A 27,576-nucleotide genomic window follows, 5' to 3' on the forward strand; every position below is an offset into this window, starting at 1 on the left:
TCTAAGGCAGAGCCAACTCGACATCTCACTTTGGTTTTGAAGAAATTGAGGGAGCACCAATTATATGCTAAGTTTAGCAAATGCCAGTTTTGGCTAGATTAAGTGGCATTTTTGGGGCATGTTATATCAGCTCAGGGTACTCAGGTGGACCCACAGAAAGTAGCTACGATCGAAAATTGGGAGCAGCCACAAACCGTCACCGAGGTAAGGAGTTTTCTTGGCTTAGCAGGTTATTACCAAATGTTTGTTAAAGATTTTTCTACTATAGCTTTACCATTGACGAGGTTGAATAGAAAGGATGTTAGGTTTGAGTGGGACGATGATTGTGAGCGAAGTTTCCAGCAGCTAAAGTATTGTCTCACTCATGCACCTGTTTTGGCGCTTCCAGACGACAGTGGTAATTTTGAGATTTACAGTGATGCTTCCTTAAATGACTTAGGTTGTGTATTAATGCAACATGGCAGGGCAATTGCATATGCTTCACAACAATTGAAACCACATGAGATAAATTACCCTACCCATGATCTCGAGCTAGCATCCATTATTTTCTCTTTGAAGATTTGGAGGCATTATTTGTATGGGGAAAAGTACTGAATTTTCACAGATCATAAAAGCCTCAAGTACCTTTGCACCCTTAAAGATCTTAACCTTCGACAACGGAGGTGGATAAAACTGCTCAGTGATTATGATTGCACGATTAGGTACCACCCTAGTCGTGCAAACTTGGTGGCTGACACGCTTAGCAGAAAATCACATGGCTGACTTAATGCTTTATATGCTTGCCATATCCCTCTCCTCACGGAATTAAGATTTATTGGAGTTGATTTGGGAGTGATAGATCGGGAAAAAGCTTTACTTGCCAGTTTCCAGGTCAGACCAATTTTAATTGATCATGTGCTAAAGGCTAAAATGAATGTTAAGGAATCTCAGGAATTATCAGAGGCAGTATCAAGAGGGAAAAATAAGGATCTTAGGATTCGGGAATCTGATGGCATGCTTATGCAGGGAAGTCGGATGTACGTGCCGAATATTGCATAACTAAAGAAAGATATTCTCGATGAAGCATATATATCAACATATGCGATGCATCCTGAAAGTACCAAGATGTATCACACTATTCGACCTTTCTATTACTAGCTCGGCATGAAAATAGAGATTGCTGAATATGTGAGTCGATGTGCAATTTGTCAACAAGTCAAAGTTAAGAGGAATAAGCCTTTTGGATTAATGCAGCCATTTCCCGTTCCCCAGTGGAAATGAAAAAAATATTACCATGGATTTCGTGTATAAGCTTCCTTGTACACGAAATGGTTATGATGGCATCTGGGTAATAGTGGATCGGCTTACTAAGTTAGCACACTTTATACCAGTTCAAGAGAACTATTCTTTAAGCCGATTAACTGAGTTATTTATATCAGGGATTATTAAATACCACGGGGTTCCAGTTAGTATTATTTCTGATCGGGATTCTAGGTTCACTTCTAAGTTTTGGGTGGTTTTCCAGGAAGCTCTTAGTACAAGATTGCTCTATAGTACGGCGTATCATTCACAGACAGACAGGCAATCTGAGAGAACTATCCAAACACTAGAAGATATGTTGAGATCTTCAGTACTGCAGTTTGGCGACGCTTGACATAAGCGTTTGGATTTGATTGAGTTTGCTTACAATAACAGCTACCATTCTAGTATCGGTATGTCGCCTTTTGAGACACTCTATGGTGGATCATGTCGTACTCCTCTTTGTTGGTCAGAAGTTGGTGAGAGGGTGTTAGTGGGCCCAGAGATTGTTGATGAGACTACCCAGAATATTCAGGTAATTAAAGCTAACCTGAGAGCAGCCCAGAATCGACAGAAAAGCCTTGATGATAAACACGCCACTGATGGGGTGTATAAAGTTGGAGATTGGGTATTTCTGAAGCTATCTTCGTGGAAAGGTGTTGTATGGTTCAGTAAGAAAGGTAAGTTAAGTCCTCGCTACATTGGACCATACCAGATCACCGAGCGAGTCGGTGAAGTTGCCTATAGACTTGAGTTACCCCCAGAGTTATCAAAGGTGCACGATGTTTTTCACGTCTCTAAGCTTCGTCATTATGTCTCTGATCCATCACACGTGATACATCCTTAGCCACTAGAAATTAATCCAGACTTAACATACGACGAAGAGCCAGTGACGATTTTAGATTGGAAGGATAAGGTTCTAAGGAACAAAACTGTGTGCATGGTGAAAGTTTTGTGGAGGAAGCCACTTGGGAGACGGAGGATCATATGCGAGATATGTATCCACGCTTATTTTATGGATATTAGTGGTTTGTTATGTTAGTGTATAGAAATTTCAGGGATGACATTTTATTAAGGGGGGTAGGTTGTGACCACCTGTCCCGAATTAATATACATTTTATCCTCGAATAAGTGAAGATGACGAATTAATATACCCTTGAGGCTTAGTGACGTGGATGTATGTATATAGTTTTAAATTATTTTTCCTGCTAATGTGATTAAATTGTACTTGACGTCACGAGAGCATTGAAGCGAGTTAGAGCCGAGTTGGGTTCGTAATGAAAATGTTACGAATAAATGAATGCGTAATTGGGCTAAGGAAATGGACCAATCACCACACCTCCTATTTTCTTGGGTCTAATTAGAATTTAAGGTTTGTTTTGGGGTCAATTGTTAGCCCTAGCACTTTGGAATAATTTTGGAGTATTGTGGACATCGGAATAAGCTCGATTGTGGGTTTACAGGTTTAGTTGGAATTTCAAGGAATCTTCCGACAACTTATCATCGGTTTTAGGACCCCAAATAGGTATGGTTGCATTCTTCGAGAGCTTTAAATTCATATAAAATTCGTGGACTTTGGTTGAGTTTTGAAGAAGATATTGAAGTTTGAAGTTTTTCTAGAAACCGGCGACACAGACGGCGACTTCGGCAAGGACCACCAGAGAAGACAAGGAATATTCCGTCAACTTTGACGGAATATACTAACCGTGTCAGGTATCATAGTTAGTTTTTAGACGGAATATGCTGTTATTTAACGGAATATTCCCTAATGCCGTTAGGGATTCCGTCTGTGTGCCAGGCACGTGCCTGCACGTGGCCGGCGCGTGTGGCTGTGCCTTGGTTGGTGCGTGAGGGCGCGTGGAACATAGGAAAATTATTCTAAAAATATGGGGATGCTCGTGGTGTTGAGTAGGCCACGATGGTATATTCAAACATTCCAATTGAGCAACGAATGAGAAGTTATTACACGGTTTTGGTTATGTGCTTAAAATTAACGTTAACATAGTTGTTTCACATATAGGTGAGACGTTTCCGGAGGTCGAGCGCAGCCAGGCAATACTCGGGGGTTATGACCCTGCTACATACCAGTGAGAAGATTTTGGTTTTCTATACACAACACACACACACACACACACACACACACATGCGTTTCCCAGAAACTATTTTAAATGGAATTTCGTTTAAAATCCCATGTTATGTTTGCTTTACATTTTAGCATATGCATTAGTATAACTTTGCATAATATTGCATGATGCTGCAGAGGCCCAGGTGAGTTCAGGTGAGTATATATTGACGGTATGGTTGCATGGTAGTTGATTATGAATTGATACACGTAGAGCTCATTGTCCTGCACCCCGGTGTTAGTGCTCCACCCGTGACCAGGGCCTAGCCTTCACATGATCGTTCACCTCCAGCACCGCACGCTCAGCTTGGATCCAAATCAGGTGCCAGCCTGTCGTACAGACCACATTAGGTAGTTCCGACTCGTAGGTGACTTATGATTCGTCGCACAACCTTCACGTGATCGTAGCACTTGAGCGTATTTATTTACACCCAGCCTATCGTATAGACCACATTAGGTGGTTTCGACTCGTGTGCAGGTTTAGTGCCGTACAGGTCACATTAAGTAACTCTGGCTGGATTGATGAGCAATAGGTTCAGTTGTACATATCACATTAGATGACTCCGGCTGGCATATCACTTTTACATTGATTTATATCACCTGGCTTACATATTTACTGCTGAGATAGTGACATGGCATATACCTGGTTTTCGTTACTCTCAAGCTTGATTTCTATAAATACATATATATTACTATTTTTTGGGGAATTATACAGGTTTTACGGTAGGGGTTATTACTTTTGGAAAGAGAAATGGTTTTAAAAGCTTTGTTTTTGCCCACTCACATTTTCTGTTTTGCGCCCCTCTAGGTTCTAGTTAGACGTTCATGTTGGTGGCTCACGAGGACTCTACGGGGATTCTGACAAACTCCAAACAATGTCAGGTTTCCTTCACATCCTGTATAATTAACACTTAGCTTGTTGGACTACACGTTGTCTATGCTCTTATGATGTGTATCATTGCTTTAAACATCTTCACTCACACTTATATACTTACCTAATGTAAATTAGCTAGTTTGGTTTTTATTTACCCACATATTCGTATCACTATCACTTCCGCGCTGTGCACATGGCTACGTCACCCTCACGTAACGCCCAGCATGCCTTGATTTAGGTTGGGATGTGTCATATTTAGTTCTTTAATTATAAATGAACATAAATGAGAAAATATTAAAAGAAATTTGTGATATAAAAATATGTAAATACGCAAGGGTATAGAAATGATTATACTGAAATATATAAAATTGACTTCTTTGTACCGAAATATTTGTACCTAAATGTTTGTACCGAAATATATTATAATGACCCTGAATATATGTACTGAAATGTATTATATTGAATTAATGTACCTAAATGTATATACCAAAATACACATACCAAAATATAGTATATTGAATTAATGTACCTAAAAGTCAATACCCAAATATGTGTACCAAAATGTATGTACCAATATGCATTATATTGAATTAATATACCTATATGTTTGTATCGATGGATATACCAAAATATTCAAATGTATTAATATACCTAAATGAAGAACATACAAAATTGTTATCGGAATATATTATAAAAAATTAGTTTGCCTAAATTTAGACATTAAAATATATTATAATAGATGAAATGAAAATTAAATTTAAATGTAATTAATACATTAAAAAAGAAAGAAAAAGATAAATAAAACATCAAAATATAAATAATAAATGAGATGTATCAGGGACTACAATTGAATTTTAATCTTACACAAAGTTATAGTCTAAAACTCATCTTTTTTTAAGGATTAAAATAAATTTTTCCATACAATTTTTTGTGAGTGGTTAGAAAAGAAAGCTTAAATGAAATATTGTAATAACGAAAAATTTATTAAACATGAATTGTCATTAGATACAATAAATAAAAAACACAAAAAGTAAACTCTTAAACGTCAGCTATGCAACAGAGGTTCAATTTGTAATAAAAAAAAGGTGAAATTCTTATTTCTAAGGAACATAGTTACTGTAATCATAATATCACCTGAGAAATTTATACAATTCATATAACCGCGGGTATAGCTAGAATCATAACAATTGTTAAATAAACAAATTGCCTATCCTTATATTTGGAAGCCAAAATCCAAATATAACAAATGCACTATTTGATATTTGTATTTGTAACAATACAAATGCATAGAAATGGAACATCCATGATCCATTCCTATGAATTGTATATTAAAATAAGGTGATAAAAATAAAAAATAAAAAAACCAAAAACAACGACAGAAATTAAAAAAAAAAATTACAAAAACTCTAAAAGAAGTCCTATTAAAAGTTTAATGATTCAACTCAGAGGAAGCTCTGCCAGTGAATTCGTTCGGCAAAAAAAGTGAAAAGCAAGGGCATAAACGCCTTTTCACTGTGGAAAAGCAAATAAAAAAACCCAACCAACAAAGTATTTGGAGGGCATTTTCGCCAGTTAACAGTGATTTTGTGTTGTGCTTTAGTATAGGAATAATCTGGTAAATCTATAAAGTTTATTTACATTCAGCCCTTTACTTGTTATTTTTTTTATTTTACTTTTTGTCTTTACATTTAAAAAGGAAATTGCAAACCGACTTGGACTACTTCCGAATGGTTTGTGGTTCTCTCTTGGCACCAATACAAAGAAAATATATAGTCCTTGTCACCAAGGCATAAAAAATTCCTAACATGAATTTAATCCTTCCACGGCACAATCCTTTATAAAAGGCTCAGTTTACTTGTGCCGTGAATAAATAATCTTTACAAACATCTAAAAAACAATCAACCATTTGATCTTGGTCAATAGTAGCACGCCTAATCAATTCGTTTAGAAAAGCCTAAAAGCCTGCTCAAGGCTTTGGCAAGACACCATTAAATGAACACAGAGTCCATCACTTACGCAGGGAGAGTTGCATGTGGATCTCACATCTAACAGTTTCTCGGAGTACTGGATATGACCCGTTGTTCAATCTTAAACCGTAAATTCCATAGACACTTGAAGAAACCCAGATCGTGACCTCACATTGTGCCATGACAAGACGATGTTATAAAGGTGGCGTACCTCGAAGTTGTCCCTGATCGTGACCTCGCGTTGCTCGAGCTCAACACATTTTGGTCTCGTGCTCCAAAGTTTAGATTTTGAGCTTGATGGGCTTAGATTTCTTCAGGTGGTTCTGCTCGTGGGACGAAAGATCATGGATGATAAGGAATGACAAGGAATTTCTTTAGGAGGGTTTACTTGACGTATAGAAGATGGTGGTTTGTGATCTGTTTGTAATAAAGGGATCGAGAGAAGCAGAGAGAAAGGAAAAAGAGAGAGGAACAGAGAGAGGAGAGAGAAACGGACATTAATAAAAAGTTGGGTAAATGTAGAGAGAGGAGAGACCTGCTTTCACCCTGTGCTTGCTTTGATTGCTCTGTTCCCAGCCGTTAAGATCAGATCTAACGATCTACGCCCAAAGACCAGTCTGCGTAAAAGAATTTGCGTTGGTTGATTTACCAACACGAGGATATTTCAGTATGTTCAGAATATAGAATGATACCACTGCTATATAAAGAAAATTTTCTCTTACTGTACTACCCGACACCTACATATAAAGAAGAGCAAAGACTCTCTCCCTCCTCGACTAGCTTCTGGTGATCGCCATTTTGCACTTCTCTTACTGCAAGCCTTTACTCTCCCTCTCCCTCTCCCTCTCCCTCTCTCACTTTCTCTCTCGTACCTTTCTGTGAGGTATTTCCATATCTCATTCCGCAGCTTCTTTCAACCATGACAGTCGTGACGCCTGCCCCTATTGATGTATGACTCTCTCTCCTCTCTCTCTAAGTATACATGCATCTATGTGTTTGGTGTTTGCCGATATCAGAGGTTTGGTTTTTGGTTCAAATTTGTATGTATTTCCTAAGATTATTGTTATTGGTTTTTTTTTTTTCCCAAGAACTAAAATTGAAATTTGGGGTTGTTTAGGGCTTTGGTTTCCAAATTTCTGTAATATGGTTATGATTCTCTCCATTGCTGTTTGAAATTTAGGGTTTTGTTGGAAATAGTAATAAGGGTTTGCTTTTGGTAAATGCTCAGAATTCTTCGTCACCCTTGTGTTTTTGTTTCAGCAACCAGAGGACGAGGAGATGCTTGTCCCGCATTCGGATTTGCCCGAGAACAATCACCAACCCATGGAAGGTATTATGATCCGTACAGCATGTCCATTCCCTGTAATTTTAGTGTTACTTGTATCTGACAAGCGGTTGTCTTCACTAAGTTATTTTTTTTTGCTTTTGAAAGCAAACTTTCGGAAGTTCTCATACAGTGTCCATTGAAAAAGATCATATATACATGTTCTGCACAGTTGGATACTGAAATAGATCCTTTGAGTTTAGTTTTTAGTTTTCTTGCAGTACTGTTATTTTAGTTGTACGTTCAACAACTAACAGCATGAAAATTTTGTAACATATTTATGTTTCATTTTTGTTTCTTTGCATATTAGTCGTTGCACAACCTGAAACTGCTAATAATGTGGAGAACCAGCCAGTGGAGGATCCTCCATCATCAAGATTCACATGGAGAGTTGACAACTTTACTAGGATGAATACGAAGAAGTATTATTCAGATGTATTTGTTGTTGGCGGCTATAAATGGTACTGGTCATCTTCTCTATTTTTTTTTTTACATCTTCACTGTGCTGTGATACATTCCTCTTTGACATGTTCCTCTTTGCTTTGCTTTGGCAGGCGCGTGCTTATTTTTCCTAAGGGAAACAATGTGGATCATTTGTCTATGTATTTGGATGTTGCGGATTCTTCAAGTTTGCCATATGGGTGGAGTAGACATGCACAGTTTAGCTTGGGGGTTATCAATCAAATTCATAACAAGTATTCAGTACGAAAAGGTAACTCCTTGGATATATATTCTTCTAATCTTCCACTGCTCATTAAATTTTGGATTGGAGCATTTGGCAATATAAGAATTTCCGGACTTAATCCACGATGTTGGGTGTGATTCTCTATCTATCAGAATGTGTGTGCATTTAAATGTGGAAATCAGGAATGTTGCAAATAATGGTTTCTTATGTTGATGAAAATAAGTAGATTTGCTAGGAAAGAAAATCGTTCATGGTTCATTACAAGTATCAGAGCCCAATGAATCCAGTGGAGGACTTGGTTGTAGGGAGTGCATTATGTAATAGGGAAATTCAGAATGTAGATGTGTTTGGCCTTTTGGTTTGCTTCTGGTACTTAAACTTGGTGAATTCAGTTCATGTGATCTAGAAATTCAATAGTTATGTTTAGGCTTGTATTATTTGGAGTTGTTTCGAAAACCAAAATTTTACCGATTCCGTAAGCTGGTGCTGACATTTGGTATACTTACAGACAGAAACCTGCAGAATTAAACAAAAATGTGCATATAGATTTCAACTAACCAAGCGCAGTGGCATTCTAGGATTCTTCAGCCGACCCCACTTTGTGGGATAAGGCTTTGTTGTTGTGCATATAAATTTCAACTCACTGTATTTGTGTGGTACAGACACACAGCACCAGTTCAATGCGCGAGAAAGTGATTGGGGTTTTACATCCTTTATGCCTCTTAGTGAACTTTACGATCCCAGTAGAGGGTATCTTGTGAATGATACACTTATAGTTGAAGCCGAGGTTCTCGTTCGTAGGGTTGTAGATTACTGGACATATGACTCAAAAAAGGAGGCAGGTTATGTGGGGCTTAAGAACCAAGGAGCAACGTGCTACATGAACTCTCTTCTCCAGACTCTGTATCATATTCCTTATTTCAGAAAGGTTAGCGGCCGCCCTTCTCCCTCATGCTAACTTGTTTGTTTAGAGATCTGAGGAAGACAATTTCTTGGATTATATACTTCAGGCTGTTTACCATATGCCCACAACCGAGAATGATTTGCCATCGCAAAGCATACCATTGGCTCTGCAGAGTCTATTTTACAAGCTCCAGTACAGTGACAATAGTGTGGCGACCAAAGAGCTTACAAAGTCTTTTGGATGGGACACATATGATTCATTTATGCAGCATGATGTGCAAGAACTCAATAGAGTTTTGTGTGAAAAACTTGAGCACAAAATGAAGGTAAAATTCTAACTAAACTTAGTTTGATGAATTTGAAAATCTTATGAATTGGAAGCTCTGGATACTTAATGAAAAGTACACCAGGGAACTGTTGTAGAGGGAACTATACAGAAGTTATTCGAAGGACACCATATGAACTACATTGAATGCATCAATGTGGACTACAAATCTACAAGAAGGGAATCATTTTATGGTACTTCGTTTTTTCTGTTTTGAGCTCTCCCATGTTTGCTCCTTTTGCATAACGTTTTTTAATATGTGCCTGGCAGATCTTCAACTTGATGTCAAAGGCTGTCATGATGTTTATGCTTCCTTTGATAAGTATGTTGAAGTGGAACGTCTTGAGGGTGATAACAAGTATCATGCTGAACAGTATGGATTACAGGTTGGTAGCTCTATTAAATTTTCAGGGTGTAGATAATTTGGACAATTTTGCATGAAATTCTGTGGGACTTATCTGCTTGCTAATTTGAGAAAATTTTAGATAATTCATTGCTTTGGAGCGTTAAACTTATTTCTGTTGACTAAGCTTCTGAGCAGCTCACTTTTGCTTGCTCCTTGCATTGATCAAGATTGCAGGATGCTATTTTTGCAATGCCATCCGTGCCTTTCTATTTCGAATTTTAGCTTTGTGTCTTAGGACACTTTTGGCCCCAATGTAAACAAATAAACCTGACATCTTGGGTGGAGACAAATTAACTTGAGGCAGTCAAGGTAAAGATGATTGCAAATTAGATGGTGACTAGCTATTTTTTTTTCTTCAACTTATCGAACCATTGCTTTTGCAAGGCATTTTCAACCCAAACAAGAGAAGAAAATTATAAAAAGCAAAGTCGCAAGGGTTGGGCTTTCACAGGCCCTTCAAATTGATGAATAAGATTGAGGCGTGGTAAAATAGGTGTTACAACTGAGGGAGGGGAAGAAATAGGTTGGCAGTTGTTAAACTTAATTTCCTGAATGCTGGAATGGATATAGTCTACACAATCCAAGTTCATAAACCTTCAGGATTTTGGAAATATGATGAGTTATTTTATTATGGGAAAGAAAAAAGAAAGAAGAAGAAAATAGTGGATTGTTCTTCTCAGCTGCAAGGGGATAAAACAAATTCAGAAGTATGGTTTGTCTGATTTGGTTGGGATCTGAAGGTCGTGGCAAGAGATACAAGTTGATGCCCATCGACAAATCTTTCTGAAGGACATAGTTTAAAGTGAGGTTTTGGGAAGGACAGATGGATTGAGGGTACAGAGTTTTGTTCGTTATATCTGCATCTGTACAGGTAATCACAATTTCATATCTATTCCAAGAATGTGTGTCAGTTCTTTGCTTCGCCTTAAAGTTGGGAGGTTTCAAAGGAATCTGAATGATCAAGAAGCAGAGTTGTCGCTGTTGTCAACTGTAGGACCAGTCTCCCTCGTCCCTCATAAAGCAAATAGGAGAGTTTGGAAGTTGGAGCATTCCGTAACGTTTTCTTCTAAGTCACTCAATACACATTGGATATCCCGGCTCCATTTCTTCTACTGAAAAGTTTGGAACTTTGAATGTTGTTGCCCTGTCCCTTGGCTTTTTCTTTGTGGGCTTGGTTAATTGAGGAGGCAGGGTTATGCTGGTCCATTCCAATGTCGTCTAATAAGTTACTATGTGAAAAGCTTTGAAAAGGGGTTTAGTGCTGTGAATTTTTTCCAGTGGTACGTGGAGATAGGAAAAGCAGAAATTTTGTGGATATTGTGAGGAGGTGGAATGCTTATGGGAAAGGGCATGCTGTTGGGCATCTTTGTGAGTGCATGTAGCTTTGGAATTTAGAGAGAGCTCGTTTTCTGTTATTTTTCAAATTGGAAAGCCTCTGTCTTGTAATTTAGAGAGATCTCGTTTTCTGTTGTATTGTTTTAATCTGAAATGAAAGTTTGGTTCTTTTTAAAACAAAATGTTTGAATAATGATGCAGAACAATGTTTGAATAGCCTAGTTGCACACGATATTAGGGGTGTTCAAAAGAAACTGACGGTCTTTTCAAACAAGTTGCTGCGTAAATTCAGTAGAAGTTGTAAAAGCAGATCTTATCTTAGAAAGTAAAAACTTATATAATTGATTTGGTTGGTAGTTTTAAGCATCAATATTTACGTTCAATTTTTTCTTTTCCTTGGTTTCCTCCTGTCGCCTACCTCTCTCCTATTTATTGTTCCCCTCTCTCTTTCCCATGCTAAATCTACCTTTGTCTTTTGTTTTGTGGAGGGATTGTAACGTCCCAAATCTAATAGTTGGTTTGCTTCGGCCACAAGTGTGATTATATCTTCAGTTTGTTGCATTTTGTTTTTGGCTGTCTGTCATAAGAAAAACTATTGTTTTATTGGCTTATATTTGTTGGATGATCATTTTGGACGTTGTGGGATCTTTTCAGGATGCCAAGAAAGGTGTTCTGTTCATTGACTTCCCCCCTGTGCTTCAACTTCAACTGAAACGATTTGAGTATGACTTCATGCGGGACACAATGGTGAAGGTTGGAATTCAATAAGGGGAAAAAATTGATATAACATGCCATTGTGACTGTTATTTGTGCATGATTAGTTTGTTACCATGAATTTCACTATAGTTTGTCCATCACAATTGTGTCCAAATGATTGTTTGAAAATGAAGATGGGAAACTGTTGTTTGTATTTAATGATCCATTTATTCGCAATCAGAGTATATTTACTTGATAAGTTGTGGTCAGTATGAATGCTGAGGAAAGAATACAAAAGAGAGTAAATTTAGATTTAACTGAAAGTTCAGTTTCAGTTAATTAAACCAATTTTAATCAAAGTTTAGACAAAAAAGGGTAAGGACCCATGTTGTGTTTGCATTAAAGATATCCTTATGATTTGCATGTCCTGTGATCTGGCCATTAATGGTTCTATTATCAGACATTTGACTTGAATGACCTGTTTATTAGACTGGTCTGTCATATATGGGTTTGTCACCGGAAAATATAGCTTTGAGTTCCATTATTTTTCCCATCCAGTTTTCCATAGTGATTGTTTCTCAATTATTCACAGCTTTTAAGTGAATAGGGCCTTTATAACTTGATCCATTCATAATTTATTCCAGATGAGATTGGAGTGATGTGATTAGCATTTGATTACATAAGACTAATAAACTGCATTTCTTTACTTGACATTAAATATAGTTCTTGATGGTCTCATTGTGTAGATTAATGATCATTATGAGTTCCCGTTACAACTTGACCTTGATCGAGAGAATGGAAAATATTTATCGCCTGAAGCTGATAGGAGTGTTCGCAACCTTTACACACTTCACAGGTACATTTTCAGCATCATTCTTATTTGTCATGTATCGGAGACCACTTTGTTTAGTTAAATCTCTTAGGGAAGCTTTCTGGTGATCCCTTTCATATGATAATAATAGTTATGAGGTTCACTTACTGGTGCTTGATATAGTTGGGGAAGGATTCTATGTAGCTCGTTGTTGAAAGAATTCTAAATTCCTCATGCATGCTTTGTAGGAAACCCCTTTGCTCTTTTAGTTGCATCTCCTTTTTCTGGACAGAAATATTTTCGTCGTTTAAGGAATCTTGGTAGGGTGCCAAAATTTCTGCTGTGAGGATATTTTGGTCGATGTTACTATCTGATAGTGGTGCTGAATTTCACTTTTGTTGCAAATTGTTTGTGGGGAAATAAATTGGTATCGAACTCGCCAGCCACGTGATTCATAGTACTAAGAGAGATACAAATTTGATATGTAAAACCCACATTTACATCTCATTTTACATTTCCAGGAGGTGTAAATGTTAGTTTTACTCCAATGGGAGGGATGTAAAATTTGGAATTTCATTCATCGTTCTCTATTTGATTGGTTGGGCGACCTCCAAAAGATGTAAATTTACATTTTTATTTATATCTTCTGGCGAATATGGATATTTGACATCCCTCCATTGGAGTGTTTTCAAGCCAACCCAAAAATGTAAATGTCAATTTCAAGGCATTTTGCATCTTCCATTGGAGATGCTCTAAGTGGCTGTGTTCCTTTAGTTGTTATGATGTTATATGTATGTACACGTCTCATTTTATATCTGTGGTGTGCTTTCCTATTCTATTTTCTTCTTCTTCACCTTTAGTTGTTATGATGTTATATGTATGTACACGTTTCATTTTATATATGTGGTGTGCTTTCCTATTCTATTTTCTTCTTCTTCTTGCATTTTCCCTGTCTTGTACTGCTCGTTCACCTATAATGTTTTTTTCTTAAAAAAGGAGTAAATTGTAACCTCAACTTTAATCAAATTGGAGCAATGGTCCCTCAACTAAAAATCCATTACCATTGGTCACTCAACTCATCAAAACGTGTAGCTATGGTCCTTTTAGTCAACTTCATCAAAATTTTGTCAAAATGAGTTATGTTGGAAAGAGCATTGCTACAATTGAGGTAAAGTTGAGGGACCATTTCTCCAATTGGGTTAAAGTTGAGGAACCATTGGTAATGAATTTTTAGTTGAGGGACCATACCTGCACATTTTGATGAGTTGAGGGACCAATGGTAATGGATTTTTAGTTGAGGGACCGTTGTTACAATTTACTCTACAAAAAATTATTGTTGTGGAATAAACATACACTCTAAGGCATTTTTATGTCTCCCTTAGACACAGGATGACTATGTTTTGATCTCCCTATAAAAGAATTAGTTTCGATTTGTAGTTAATTTTTCTATTGTACTTACCCATTTTATGGTTGTTTACAGTGTTTTGGTGCATAGTGGTGGGGTGCACGGTGGACACTATTATGCCTTTATCAGGCCAACACTTTCTGATCAGTGGTATGTCACAGTTCTGTATCCATCTCTCAAGTGTGCACACATGTTTTGCTTGTCTGGAAAACTTATGATTGATTCTCATCACCTTGCTGCATCAACCCCCTAGTTTGGGTTTCATTTTGTTTGTTTGAAGCCAGAATTTCTAGAAGCACACATGTACAAATACGCCTATATACTTTACGTTTTAAATTTGATCAACTTCTTTCCTAGCATCAGGAGGACCCTTTTCCGCATTTGTCTTTTCAGAAGAGACAATTTCATTGCCTATATACAGTAGAAATCCAAATTTCAAAATTGGGAAGTGGACCACTTTAGAAAAGCTGGAAAAAAAAAAACAAGGAAGCTTATCTAATACAAAAGGGACCTTATCTGTGAATTCTTTGAATCTTAAGGCAATTAATGACTCACTACAGTTGTATTGTCAACCTTTCTGGGTGAAAGTTTGATGTTTAGCAGTGTCTATCTCTATATATATGAACATGGATGTGGTTGTAACTTTTATATAGCAATCTATATATATGACTATAACTAAGCATACCACCATCTTATCAATCTCCTCGATAAGTAGCAACCACACTCACATTCACTTTCAGTGTGCCACAATAAGGTAATGATAACATAGTAAATGACCATGCCATACGGATGTTTTGAGGCCTTGGGTCATAATAGGCACCTCAGTTGGTATGTTTCTGTGCCAATTCTGTTTCCCAAGTTTTATGCTAATTCTAGACATTTGATTGAATTTTGAGAAATGCTGGGAAAGCAAGGAACTGAAGTTGCTACTATATTCAATCAAGCACCCTTTATTTCACATGTTATTAAGTGTGGTTCGCAGGTATAAATTCGATGATGAGAGGGTCACAAAAGAAGACATAAAGAGGGCACTAGAGGAGCAGTATGGTGGTGAGGAAGAGGTATGCTTTTCCATTTTCTGCCTGCGAATATTGAATCGATGTTTATACTTTTTAAGTTTTTTTTTTTTTTCATAATTTGCTTATTGTTTTACAGTTACCGCAGACAAACCCTGGGTTTAATAACACTCCTTTCAAATTTACAAAATATTCAAATGCATACATGCTGGTGTACATTCGGGAAAGTGACAGAGATAAAATAATCTGCAATGTGGATGAAAAGGACATTGCTGAACATCTGAGGGTGAGATCCTGTTCTTAAGGCCAAGTTTTAGGGTATTTTATTCATTTTTAAGAAATTGGATGTGTGGCTTCTCCATTTGACGATGTATTTGAATGAACCTCTGAACAATGCTTATCTCAATTATCCTGTTGTTTGAGATCAATTTCCCATAATGATCCAAGTAAAGTTCTACTTGAACTTGGAATCAGAAATAAATGAGTTACAAATAAGGTCATGCTTTGCTTGTTTGTTTCATACATTTGGCACATCAACTGCTTTGTAGACAAACTTGCTTAATTTATGAGTTACTTATATACAAATGAAAACAATACACTTTTGCCTTACGGGAGATAAGTTCTAAATAAATTCATTGACTTGTGTCAGGAGAGGTTAAAAAAAGAACAAGAAGAAAAGGAGCACAAGAAGAAAGAAAAGGCAGAGGCACACCTGTATACTATTATAAAGGTTGGGGTTTAGCTGTTAACGTCTCCCTTATTAACAAGTGACTTTAATGGTCAATTTGTACAAGTTTCTAGTTTGAATATGCTTAAGAGGTATATGATTCATCTAGGTTGCCAGGGATGAGAACCTCATGGAGCAAATTGGGAAGGATATTTATTTTGATCTTGTGGATCATGACAAAGTTAGAAGTTTTCGTATTCAGAAGCAGACTCCTTTTAACCTTTTTAAGGTACAATTCAGAAGGTGCTTGTTGCACCTGATTTTAAACCTTTTTTTTCTTCTATCAATAAGAAAAAAACTTTCTTCTCCCGCTGGCATCCAACTATCCATATTGTCTGCTAAATACGTTATGGCTGTAATGGTTGCTTATGTCCTCTTTCGTTTTGCAAGATATTAGTTAGTGTATTAAAACTCGAAGGGCTAGAGTTATTGCTTTACTTGTCGATAGTTCTCCTTTTTTCTTAAAGAAAATAAGTTATTTTTCCCCCCTTTGTAGGTTGGATGTAAGGTAGAAGCAGAGGATAGAACTCTAGATGCTTTCAAGTCCTCTTACATTGTCTCATAACAGTTAACTGACCTGTTTGTGTCATCATATTTTCATTTGTATAGTTACGGTTTAGTAACTGTAACCATTCTACACAAGCAGAAGTACACACACAAAGAGGAATATATTTTATAAATATATATATATATATATATATATATATAATTATATATATATGGTTTAGGATCTGGGGACACATGCTTTAAACACACATTTTGAAGCCCATTTTGTAGGGCCCACCTTGTAATGTACTTCAATGATCCAAACCATCTATGTTTTAGTACATCATTCATAGATCATCCTTTCAAAAAATTAGACAAATCCAAAACCATTAAGACATTCCTTTGTAATGAAGAAAATGAAAAAATACAGTTCTACAAGAAACACTAAATTTATTCTAACGGTCATACGGTTTTGGATTTGTGTGATTTTGGTAGACATGATCTTTGAGGTAAGACATAAAAGATAGACGTTTGGATTGTTTAAATACATTATGTAGTGGGCCCCACAAACACGTGTGTCAAAATGTGTGTCAAATGCGTCTCCACTATCCGGATCCTAACTCTATATATATAGATATATAGTATGTATGTATATGTATATATGTGTGTATATTATTGAGGGTCTGCACTATAGGGAATTAGAAAAGTAGTAAACATGACAATATTATGGCAACTGGCAAGTGAAGTTATATATAGAGAACAAATGTATGATTAAATTTGGCGTTCATTCAATTGATAATCATGTGATGCTTTTGAGCACTGGATGACATTTATAGGTATACCAAAAGATATGTTCTATTTGTTTCTACCATGGATTAGGGACGGCAGGTCCTTGTTTTGTTTTTTTTTCTTTCTTTTTTGTATGATTTTGATCAAGTTTCATGGTGAGATATGGCTATTTATATTTTTCCTCCCAGTGGCTTAAATTTGATGCCATTGAGTAATTGTTAAACATATGGTGGGGGGCCTAAATTTGTAAGAATCACTCTCAGTGGCTTTGTATGTAGGGTTAGGTTTAGGTTGCAACACACAATCCTGATAGAAGCAAACCGATTTTCCTTCCGCGCAACCGGTGACTAAGTGCATCATGGTTTGGACCGCCAGATTTGATCCACGCTTAATTTTGTTGAACACAAATCCAGCAGTCCAAACACCGGTTGCATGTGGTGACCGGTAGCACCCATGAAATATTGGAAGGAAATTATAGAGCTGTAAATTTATTCAATCTTCCAAAATCCTCTCTAAGGGATTACAGTTGGAAACTTATAGAACCTAAACCTAAGAAAACCCTAGGGTAACAAAAGTACTAAAATACGCCAAACTAAATAATATGAAATAACAAGAGTCCAGGAGAAAACCTAAGGGAAACCGTAGGTAACTAAAGTACCTCTAACTTTATCGCAAATATTCCTAATACGATGGACTCATCTGGGATGTGCCAAATTAGGCTTGAATGGTATGTATGCTCGTCTGGGTTTTCTGGGCATACTTTGTTTTGAGAGTGGGCACAAATAGAATGAGAAACTGTGTTGGCATCATCGTGGACAAGACCTTGACACAAGATGTTGTAGATGTCAAGAGGGTAGGAGATAGAATTATGGCAATCAAGATTGTAATAGGACAAGAACTCATCAATGTGATTAGTGCATACGCACGTCAAGTAGGGTTGGATACGAGTTTGAAGGAGAAATTTTGGGAAGATCTTGGAGACTTGGTGCAAGGAATTGCCCAGATGGAGAAGGTATTTATAGGAGGAGATTTAAATGGACACGTGGGCAAGGACACAGGTAACTATGGAGGTTTTCATGGTGGCCATGGTTTTGGGGAGAGAAACGAGGATGGGGTAGCCATCTTGGATTTTGCAATGGCATACGATCTCCTCTTAGCCAACACCTTCTTTAAGAAGAGAGAAGAACATGTGATCACCTACAAGAGTGGATAGTCAAAAACACAAATAGATTTTCTTCTGAGGAAAGGGGGTCGTATAACTTGTAAGGATTGCAAAGTTATACTAGGAGAGAGGTTGGCTAATCAACATCACTTGTTGGTGATGGATGTGCATATCAAAAGAGAGAGAAAAAGGAACAAGACTTGGAAGTGCCCAAGGACTAGATGGTAGAATCTAAAAGGAGAAAAACAAGCCATTTTCAAAGAGAAAGTAATCACCCAATGCGTGTGGGATAGAGGGGGCGAAGCTAGCCAAAGGTGGGATTCCATGGCTAGTTGTATCTGAAAAGTAGCAAAAGAGGTATTAGGAGAGTCCAAGGGCTTTGCTCCACACCAAAAGCAATCTTGGTGGTGGAATGAGGAGGTACAAACAAAGGTGAAGGCTAAGAAGGAATGTTGTAAAGCCTTATACAAGGATAGGACCGATGAAAATGGTGAAAGGTATAGAATAGCGAAGCAGGAGGCGAAGAAAGCTGTGAGAGAAGCTAAGCTAGCGGCTTATGATGATATGTATAAGCGACTAGATACCAAAGAAGGAGAGTTGGATATCTATAAACTAGCTAGAGCAAGGGAAAAGAAGACAAGGGACCTAAACCAAGTGAGGTGCATCAAGGATGAGGATGGAAAGGTTGTTGCTATAGAGAACACGGTCAAAGACAGATGGAGAGGTTATTTTCATAATCTTTTCAATGAAGGACATGAAAGGAGTACTTCTTTGGGGGAGTTGAGTAACTCAGAAGAGTGTAGAAACTACTCCTTTTACTGCCGAATCAGGAAGGAAGAAGTGGTTGTAGCTTTGAAAAAGATGAAGCATAGAAAAGCAGTGGGCCCAGATGATATACAGATCGAAGTGTGGAAAGTCTTGAGAGAGACGGGTATAGCATGGCTCACAGACCTTTTCAATAGGATTTTGAAAACGAAGAAGATGCCAAATGCGTGGCGAAAGAGCACTTTGGTGCCTATCTACAAGAATAAGGGCGACGTACAAAATTGCATGAACTATAGGGATATTAAGCTAATGAGTCATACAATGAAGCTCTAGGATAGAGTCATTGAACATAGATTGAGGCAAGAGATACGGGTTTCAGACAACCAATTCGGGTTCATCCTAGGGCGCTCAACCATGGAGGCAATCTATCTCTTACGAAGATTGATGGAAAGATATAGATAGGAAAAAGGATTTACACATGGTCTTTATAGATTTGGAAAAAGCGTATGATAGGGTCACAAGAGACATCCTTTGGAGGATTTTAGAGAAGAAAGGAGTACGAGTGGCATATATCCAAGCTATAAAGGATATGTAAGATGGAGCAAAGACTGCCGTAAGAACTCATGAAGGACAAAACGAAAGCTTCCCCATAACTGTAAGGTTACATCAAGGCTCATCCTTAAGTCCTTACCTTTTTGCATTGGTAATGGATGAGTTAACGGGACATATTTAGGTTGATATTCCTTGGTGTATGCTTTTCGTAGACGATATAGTGTTGATAGATGAAACTCAGGAAGGGGTAAATGCGAAGCTGAACCTTTTGGGAGAAGTTTTGGAATCTAAAGGTCTTCGCCTAAGCCAATCAAAGACAGAATATATGGAGTGCAATTTTAGTGCAAGTGGAGGTCAAAATGAATTAGGGGTGAGGATCGGAGATCAGGAAGTACCAAAGAGCGACCGCTTTCGCTACCTAGGATCTATCTTGCAAAAGAACGGAGAATTAGATGGAGACCTCAACCATAGAATACAAGCTGGATGGATGAAGTGGAGGAGTGCATCCAGCGTGTTGTGTGATCGCCGTATGCCACTGAAGCTCAAGGAAAATTTTTATAGGACGGCAATAAGGCCAGCGATGCTGTATGGCACGGAATGTTGGGCAGTGAAGCATCAACACTTACATAAAATGGGTGTAGCAGAGATGAGGATGCTTCGTTAGATGTGTGGGCACAGGAGAAAGGATAAGATTAGGAATGAGGATATCCAAGGTAAAGTAGGAGTAGCCAAAATTGAAGGAAAGATGAGAGAAAATCAGTTACGGTGGTTTGGACATGTGCAAAGAAGGCCTACTGACGCTCCGGTTAGAAGATGCGACTACGGGACAGAGGTCCAGAGCCGAAGGGGTAGAGGAAGACCTAGGAAAACTTTGGAAGAGACTCTAAGAAAAGACTTAAGAGTACTTGGATCAAACGGAGAACATGACACACAACCAAGTGCAATGGCGTTCTAGGATTCATATAGCCGACCCCACTTAGTGGGAAAAGGCTTTGTTGTTGTTGTTGTTACTCTGTTTTGAGAGTAAGGTGCTCAGCTGTTTTTAAATTTCTGTGACTATGATTGCTCAATTTGTATCCCCATTTTATTAAATTTCTGGTTTCCTGTTGAGATTTAAAAATCAAAGGTATAAGTTTATGAAAATGGCAGCTAGGGCTCCTTTGCAGTTTTGTAGGTAGCTTTTTTGTTACATGGATTGTAGGTTCGGAAAACTTGTCGGTGAACTGGCTGCTAGCTCAGTGAAAAGTTTTGCTAGCAGATGAATCAAAATTTCAATGAAACATTCCAAGGGATTTATGCCTTTTGCATAGTATTCTAAGTGGACTTCAAGGTATATAGTATATCCATTCTGAAATTTATTTAATTTATTTTATATATATATATATATATATAAAAGCTGCTCCCAAAAAGATTTGTATAAGAGATGATTGATAACTAGGTACCTCCTCCAAATTCCGAATATGTATCACTGTCTTCACTTCCAATCTTGTGTTTTCTTTTTAGTGGTGATGTGCTGCTTCCAATAACATGGACTGTGTTTCCTTGCTGCGATTCTTAATTGCTTTCCATAATGCTTCATTCAGGAGGAGGTTGCGAAAGAGTTTGGCATACCAGTGCATTTTCAGCGTTTTTGGCTGTGGGCAAAGCGTCAAAACCATACATATCGTCCTAACCGTCCATTAACGCCTATGGAGGAAACACAATCTGTACTTATCTTGTGCTGCTACTATTTTTATGTTTATAAGTATAGTTTTTTCTTCTTTTTCTTCAATGTTTGTGGGACAGATGAAATTCATCTCCATATCCATTTGATGCCTACCATGCTCTTGATGATGCTTGCATGTACAAGCTAATGCTTTTTAGAGTGCGTTTTTTAAAAGAGCTATAGTTTCTGTCTGACTTGTGGTTGTTGAAGCAGTTCTTTCATGTTGCATTACATCGGATGCCTTATTATATTTGTTAATGTATAGAAGCCTTAATTCCATATTTGTGCACTATGTATACTTATTGTTACACATGGTTGACTGGTAGTGAAGCCTGGCCGAGATTATTTGATTTTTTTAGGCCACATTGTTTCAATGAGAATTGCTCCACATTGTTTCAATAAAAATGGTTGAACAATTAGTATGTCTTGGTTGGGAAAGGTTTTCCATGGAAAATTACAATTTTGAAGAAAATTAGTTTTTTATTTTTTGGAAAGACTCAGAAATATTCATTCTATAGCATCAAGTAAAGAGTTTTTTGCTTTTGTATTTTTAAATAAAAACATTTTCTGGAAGTAGCTGATGTGTACAGTAGAGTAATAAAGGCCACATGGATGACTTAACTTTGCTTTTTACATCATCAAACATAGTCCAGAAAAGTGCTTTTTACATCAGTCTTTCTTTCATTGCATTGTAGGTTGGACAGTTGAGGGAGGTATCGAACAAGGTTCATAATGCAGAACTAAAGTTATTCTTAGAAGTAGAGCTTGGGCTGGTAATTGTACTTTACTACTAAAGATTGTGTACTTTACTACTAAAGATTGTGTCATTCTTGTATGGAATGTTCTTTGTAGCATTTACCCAGATTTTCTGCATTTTTATTCAGGATTTACACCCTATTGCTCCACCTGACAAGACAAAGGATGATATCCTGCTTTTCTTTAAGCTTTATGATCCAGAAAAAGAAGAATTACGGTACATTAATTTGGCATATTTGGGTTACTCTTACTCAATAAGTTACGGAAGAAGATGAAGTTTTATGTTTTTTGCTTATTTTCTCCATAATGTCAGATATGTTGGAAGACTTTTCGTGAAGAGTACTGGTAAGGCAGCTGAAATCTTGTCAAAATTAAATGAAATGGCTGGCTATGCTCCCGAGGAAGAGATTGACCTGTATGAGGTTTGTATGCAATCACATCCTGTCTCAGCTCCTTGTGTCATTCTGTAGGCAACTTCTAGAACTACATGGTATATGTCCTTATGACAATGAAACTAGCAATTTAGCTAAGGATGGCACAATAGTCAGTTCACGACAGTAACCATGACTGGTTGAAGAAGTTTGATTTGTTTGTCTCATCTATAAACAAGTACCCAAAACCTTGTGCCTTTACCGATTGAATCCAAGGTTCATGAGCCATAAGTTGAGTTTGTCTGGTGTAGAGCTGCCTGATTACTGGTCTCTGTTATTTACTAATTATTTATGTGGCGGTTGATTTATTTTGATTCTTTCTTTAGTTGTCAACCATGGTTTCTTACCGATGATCTGATTCCCAGGAAATTAAGTTTGAGCCCAATGTCATGTGTGAACCCATCGATAAGAAGTTCACATTTCGTGCCTGCCAGGTATTTTCTAAATATTATCAGTGTTCATTAGTACTTTTGCTCGTCAATATTTGAACTTTTTGTCATTGTATGCAGCTTGAGGATGGAGACATTGTATGCTTTCAGAAGTCAACTTCATTTGAAGGTGAACATCTCCACTATGATGATGTCCCATCTTTTCTGGAATATGTGCACAACCGTCAAGTAAGACTTCCTGAAACTTATACTTAATGTGTTGGAATTTGGAAACTACTATTCCTTTGGTGCTTTATTTGAATTGGTAGTCATATGAGAACAGACTTTTGGTATGGCTGTGAGACTCTTACTGAAGCTTGATCTCATGCTGGTCCTGTTACTAGAAAAAGGATTTAAAATACATGCTTGTTTTCTGGATGATTGATTTGTTTCGCCCACCCATATAAGAAGTTAACTGTGGTGCACTGTGGGTGATGTCCCATCATCATGTATAATAAGATGGAATAGTCATGTTTTCTAATTTCTGGGTAGACTTTTATACTGTAGATTACTAGACCATGTTCTCTCATGACTATTGTGTCTGAATATCTAGTTATTTCACTATAAATATTTTTGAGGAGCATTATTTCAGATAATGTATCCTATATATCTATTATGTATGCCTGTGTTGGTGATATATTCTCATTGTCACAATTCTGTGAGTTCAGGAGGTAAGTATTGTGTATTTTAATAAAATTGTTTCTCATAAAAAAAGGTACCTTGGTTTGGCTAAGTCTTTATCATCTGTATGTCACAGGTTGTTCACTTCCGATCCCTTGAGAAACCCAAAGAAGAGGATTTCTCCCTAGAACTGTAAGCTACATTATTGTTGGTTAAAGTTTATCTACATTATTTACAATACCAATGCATTTGTGTTCATTAACTGTCCTGTATATGATCTAAAAGTGAGTTTGTCATTACAATCTCACGGGTTGTCTTATTGATTTTAAGGTCAAAACTCCATACCTATGATGATGTTGTGGAACGAGTAGCTCAACAACTTGGTTTGGATGATCCATCCAAACTTAGGCTTACACCGCACAACTGTTACTCACAACAACCCAAACCCCAGCCAATTAAGTATCGTGGGGTTGACCACTTGACTGATATGCTGGTCCACTACAATCAGGTAATAATTCCACATCCCTAGGGGATATTTATTTTAATACCTAGAACAAAACTCTTACAACAATCTATGACAGACTTCAGATATATTGTACTATGAAGTGTTGGACATCCCTCTGCCTGAATTACAAGGTTTGAAAACTCTGAAAGTCGCATTCCATCATGCTACTAAGGAAGAAGTGAGTACACCTACAAGTTCGTACAAAGTTATGGTTTGTTAGTTTTAATTATTTTCTGATATATCTGTCTTTTACCAGGTGGTCATTCACACCATAAGATTGCCAAAACAGAGCACTGTTGGGGATGTAATTAATGATCTTAAAACTAAGGTGACATTTTTGGCTTGTTATTGTCACTATCATCCTATCCAGCCAATTGAAACTAACTATTTACTAGTAGTGTGTAGAACTTTTTGTTTTTTGGCCCACTTTTTTGTTGATCTTGTTAATGGTTTACTTTAATCATTTATTTACTTAGTTTAATACCCTGAGTTTATGGCTCTAACTGGGTGTATCCCATCTTGGAACAGGTTGAATTGTCTCATCCGGATGCAGAACTTAGGTTGCTTGAAGTTTTCTATCACAAGATTTACAAGGTATGAGCTTCATCTTCCAACAAAAATGCTCTGACTACCATACCTGTGAAGTAGATATATGAAAGAAAAAATTGATAGGTATTGGTCTGATTAACGGATTCTTTCTAAAGTAAATTATACAATACCATCGCAAAAATAGGGTTTTATTTGTATACAGTTTGTAAGAACACACTTTGAAAGTAATGTTTTCTATGTCCTGCTGTGTGAGCTAAGTGTTAATTGGCTTGTTTTCTATATCTGTGCATGTCAAATGTACAACATCGTGAATTCTGCGATAGGCATAGCTTTTTATCAAAATTTATATTTATCAAGCCTTACAGGTAAGGTGAGGACATAAAATCCAAGCGTGAGTAAAATGAAGCATGAGTCCACCACAAAAACGTAGGCCGTTTTTGTGTGGCATGACACTATTCTGTTAATTACCTTTTGGGCTTTCCGTGGTTCTCTGAGATCTACCTTTCCTTTTTTCTAGTTCTTTTCTCAATCAAATGTTGATATAACTGGTTGGAAGAATGGGATTATTTACATTTGGGGCTTTTTATCCATTTTTCCATTTTCTATGGCCGTTAGAATGCCTATAAATACAAAGTTGATTTTTATTGTTATTGCTACTAATCAATCTTGCTGTAAAATATCTGCAGGTTTTTCCTCGCAGTGAAAAGATTGAGAACATAAATGATCAATACTGGACATTACGAGCTGAAGAGGTCTCTCTCTCTCTCTCTCTCTCATGCTTATGCTCTAAGAGGTCTTAATTCTAGCTATTGGTTGCATTTTTTATGTTATGAGTGTCTAATTGATGTTTTTTTGTATCCTTTCAATTCATAGGTTCCTGAGGAAGAGAAAAATCTTGGTCCTAATGATCGTGTAATTCATGTATACCATTTCACTAAAGACACAGCTCAAAACCAAATGGTAGTTGCAACTATTTAGTTTCACAGTTCTGCTATTTTTCGCCTTCCAGATGTATGCTTGCCTTTCAAAAATGAATATCATATGATGTTGTGTATCTTATATGCTCAAATTTTCCCTTTCTTTCCTAGCAAATTCAAAACTTTGGGGAACCTTTTTTCTTGGTCATACATGAAGGTGAAACTTTGGCTGAAATTAAAGCTCGAGTACAAAAGAAATTACAGGTTGCAGATGAGGAGTTCGCTAAGGTGCAACCTAAGTTCTCATTATCATCATATTCACTTTTATAATTTTGTTAGAAAGATAGACATTCTCATAAGTTTTAAATGATGAAATGGGATTTTTGTTTTCTACTGATGAAACATCACGTTTTTTTCCCTTTGCCAGTGGAAGTTTGCATTTATTTCCCTAGGTCGCCCAGAATATCTTCAGGACTCGGACATTGTGTCTAGTCGGTTTCAGGTGTGAATTAGAAATTGCAAATCAATAAACATTTTACTATAGATATGGAAATCTTTAGAAATAGAAGTTTACATTATTACTTTCGTAGTATGTTTCTAATCTAAGATTTTATTTCCATTGTTTTGTTTTTCATCTGCCATCCTATATAGAGAAGAGATGTCTATGGTGCTTGGGAGCAATATCTTGGGCTGGAGCACTCTGACAGTGCTCCTAAAAGATCTTATGCAGCTAATCAGGTGAGTTGCATATTTCTGTTTTGGTCGTCTTCCATGTGTCCATTTTTCTTTAAAAACAAGGATGGCATTGAAACTTCTAGATTATATTTTTGCTCAAATATATTTGTGGATAGGCTTGTATGTTGACATCACTCTGCCACTTTTACAATTTGTGTTTTGCAGAATCGTCATACATTTGAAAAGCCAGTAAAAATTTACAACTAGGAAGTAGTTGGATGATTGAGCTTTTTGTCGTTCCAGAGATGCGTTGGGCAAATTCTTCACATCGTGTGGCTGTGAAAGTGGGAATTGGTGAAAAGTGATTGTGCAGCCATCCAGTGATATTAAATTTTGAAAAGGTGTCTGGCAACGTTTGGTAGTCGAATTTGTGTCTTCAAGAAAAATCCCCTCTTGAACTCAACTACAGTTTTAGACAGAGGTGCTTCGTCGTTGGGTGACGTGTGAATGGACTTCCATCATCAGATCAATGTTTGACAGTAAGTAAACAAGATTTTTGGAACTAGTGAACGTATAGAGGTATAGTTTGGTGTCAGTCAGCCATTTTTTGCATGTTTTGCTTCGCGTTTCTGGTCGGTTTAGATACCGAGATGGACGGGGTGGCGCATTGGTTGATTAGTCAGTTCCCAAACATGTTTCTAAACTTTTGTAAAAGAGATTTGCCAGGCGCTGCTATTGAATTGAGGGCAGTACAGTACATATGCTCTTTTCTGTTATTGAATTGGTAAATTCTCTCTTTGTCAATTTGTCATCACCATCTCTTTGCTAATCTCCGCATAACATTCTTGTATACCAAATCCATATGGGAATAGATTGGATAGAAGCCTTTGTATACCTAATCTCTGCATAACATTCTTGTTAGTTGGAAAAAAGACACTCAAAAGAGAGGTGGAGAGAGGAAGGGACGTGGGAGTTTTGTGAAAACTTAAAAAACCTTAGGGATGTTTGTGTAATTAATCCCTTACTGGTGGTCCAACTATTACAATAAAACATTTTTAAAGTAGTACTCTACAATGGAATAACCTCTTTTTAAATTCATCAAAAATCCCGGTCCCAACTTGAGCCCATCTATGTATTGAATAAATTCCATGTTGTAATAAGTTATAAATTTTTCTTGGTCTCATGTTAAGAAAACACGCCTCCACATATTTCTAATTGTCAATGAGGACAAAAATATGCAAGAAATAAAATATGTGGCGCTTAAATAATCTTATTTAGTAAATGCAATGTTCATTGAGGATATGTCGATAACTAATATTTTTTAACTAAACCTCTATTAAGTAAGAACCTTCCTAAGTTAT

General features: G+C 37.0%; 1 protein-coding gene across 1 annotated transcript; it reads left to right on the forward strand.

Moving 5' to 3' along the window:
- Positions 1 to 6,985: 6,985 nt before the first annotated feature.
- LOC137741737 (ubiquitin C-terminal hydrolase 12-like) lies at positions 6,986 to 27,086 on the forward strand. Its single transcript, XM_068481453.1, has 32 exons — positions 6,986 to 7,190; positions 7,502 to 7,571; positions 7,876 to 8,026; positions 8,120 to 8,277; positions 8,913 to 9,178; positions 9,261 to 9,479; positions 9,564 to 9,672; positions 9,749 to 9,864; positions 11,874 to 11,972; positions 12,662 to 12,771; positions 14,207 to 14,281; positions 15,114 to 15,192; positions 15,287 to 15,433; positions 15,797 to 15,877; positions 15,984 to 16,103; positions 21,212 to 21,334; positions 22,029 to 22,106; positions 22,218 to 22,306; positions 22,403 to 22,511; positions 22,886 to 22,954; positions 23,030 to 23,137; positions 23,706 to 23,761; positions 23,900 to 24,077; positions 24,151 to 24,252; positions 24,331 to 24,402; positions 24,603 to 24,668; positions 25,310 to 25,375; positions 25,497 to 25,583; positions 25,712 to 25,828; positions 25,968 to 26,042; positions 26,192 to 26,278; positions 26,441 to 27,086. The coding sequence occupies exons 1-32, from the start codon at positions 7,161 to 7,163 to the stop codon at positions 26,480 to 26,482; spliced, it is 3,354 nt and encodes a 1,117-aa protein (XP_068337554.1). The 5' UTR covers positions 6,986 to 7,160; the 3' UTR covers positions 26,483 to 27,086.
- The last annotated feature ends 490 nt before the right edge of the window (positions 27,087 to 27,576 follow it).

Source organism: Pyrus communis, chromosome 8 (assembly GCF_963583255.1).
Source record: "Pyrus communis chromosome 8, drPyrComm1.1, whole genome shotgun sequence".
Lineage (NCBI taxonomy): Eukaryota > Viridiplantae > Streptophyta > Magnoliopsida > Rosales > Rosaceae > Pyrus > Pyrus communis.

What these genes read in the sequence shown, in the direction of transcription:
- LOC137741737 (XM_068481453.1), top strand. Translation starts at nt 7,161, where the DNA reads ATGACAGTCGTGACGCCTGCCCCTATTGAT. An exon ending in ATATTCCTTATTTCAGAAAG is followed by an intron (nt 9,179 to 9,260) that starts GTTAGCGGCCGC and finishes TATATACTTCAG; the next exon opens with GCTGTTTACCATATGCCCAC. An exon ending in AAGAAGGGAATCATTTTATG is followed by an intron (nt 9,673 to 9,748) that starts GTACTTCGTTTT and finishes TGTGCCTGGCAG; the next exon opens with ATCTTCAACTTGATGTCAAA.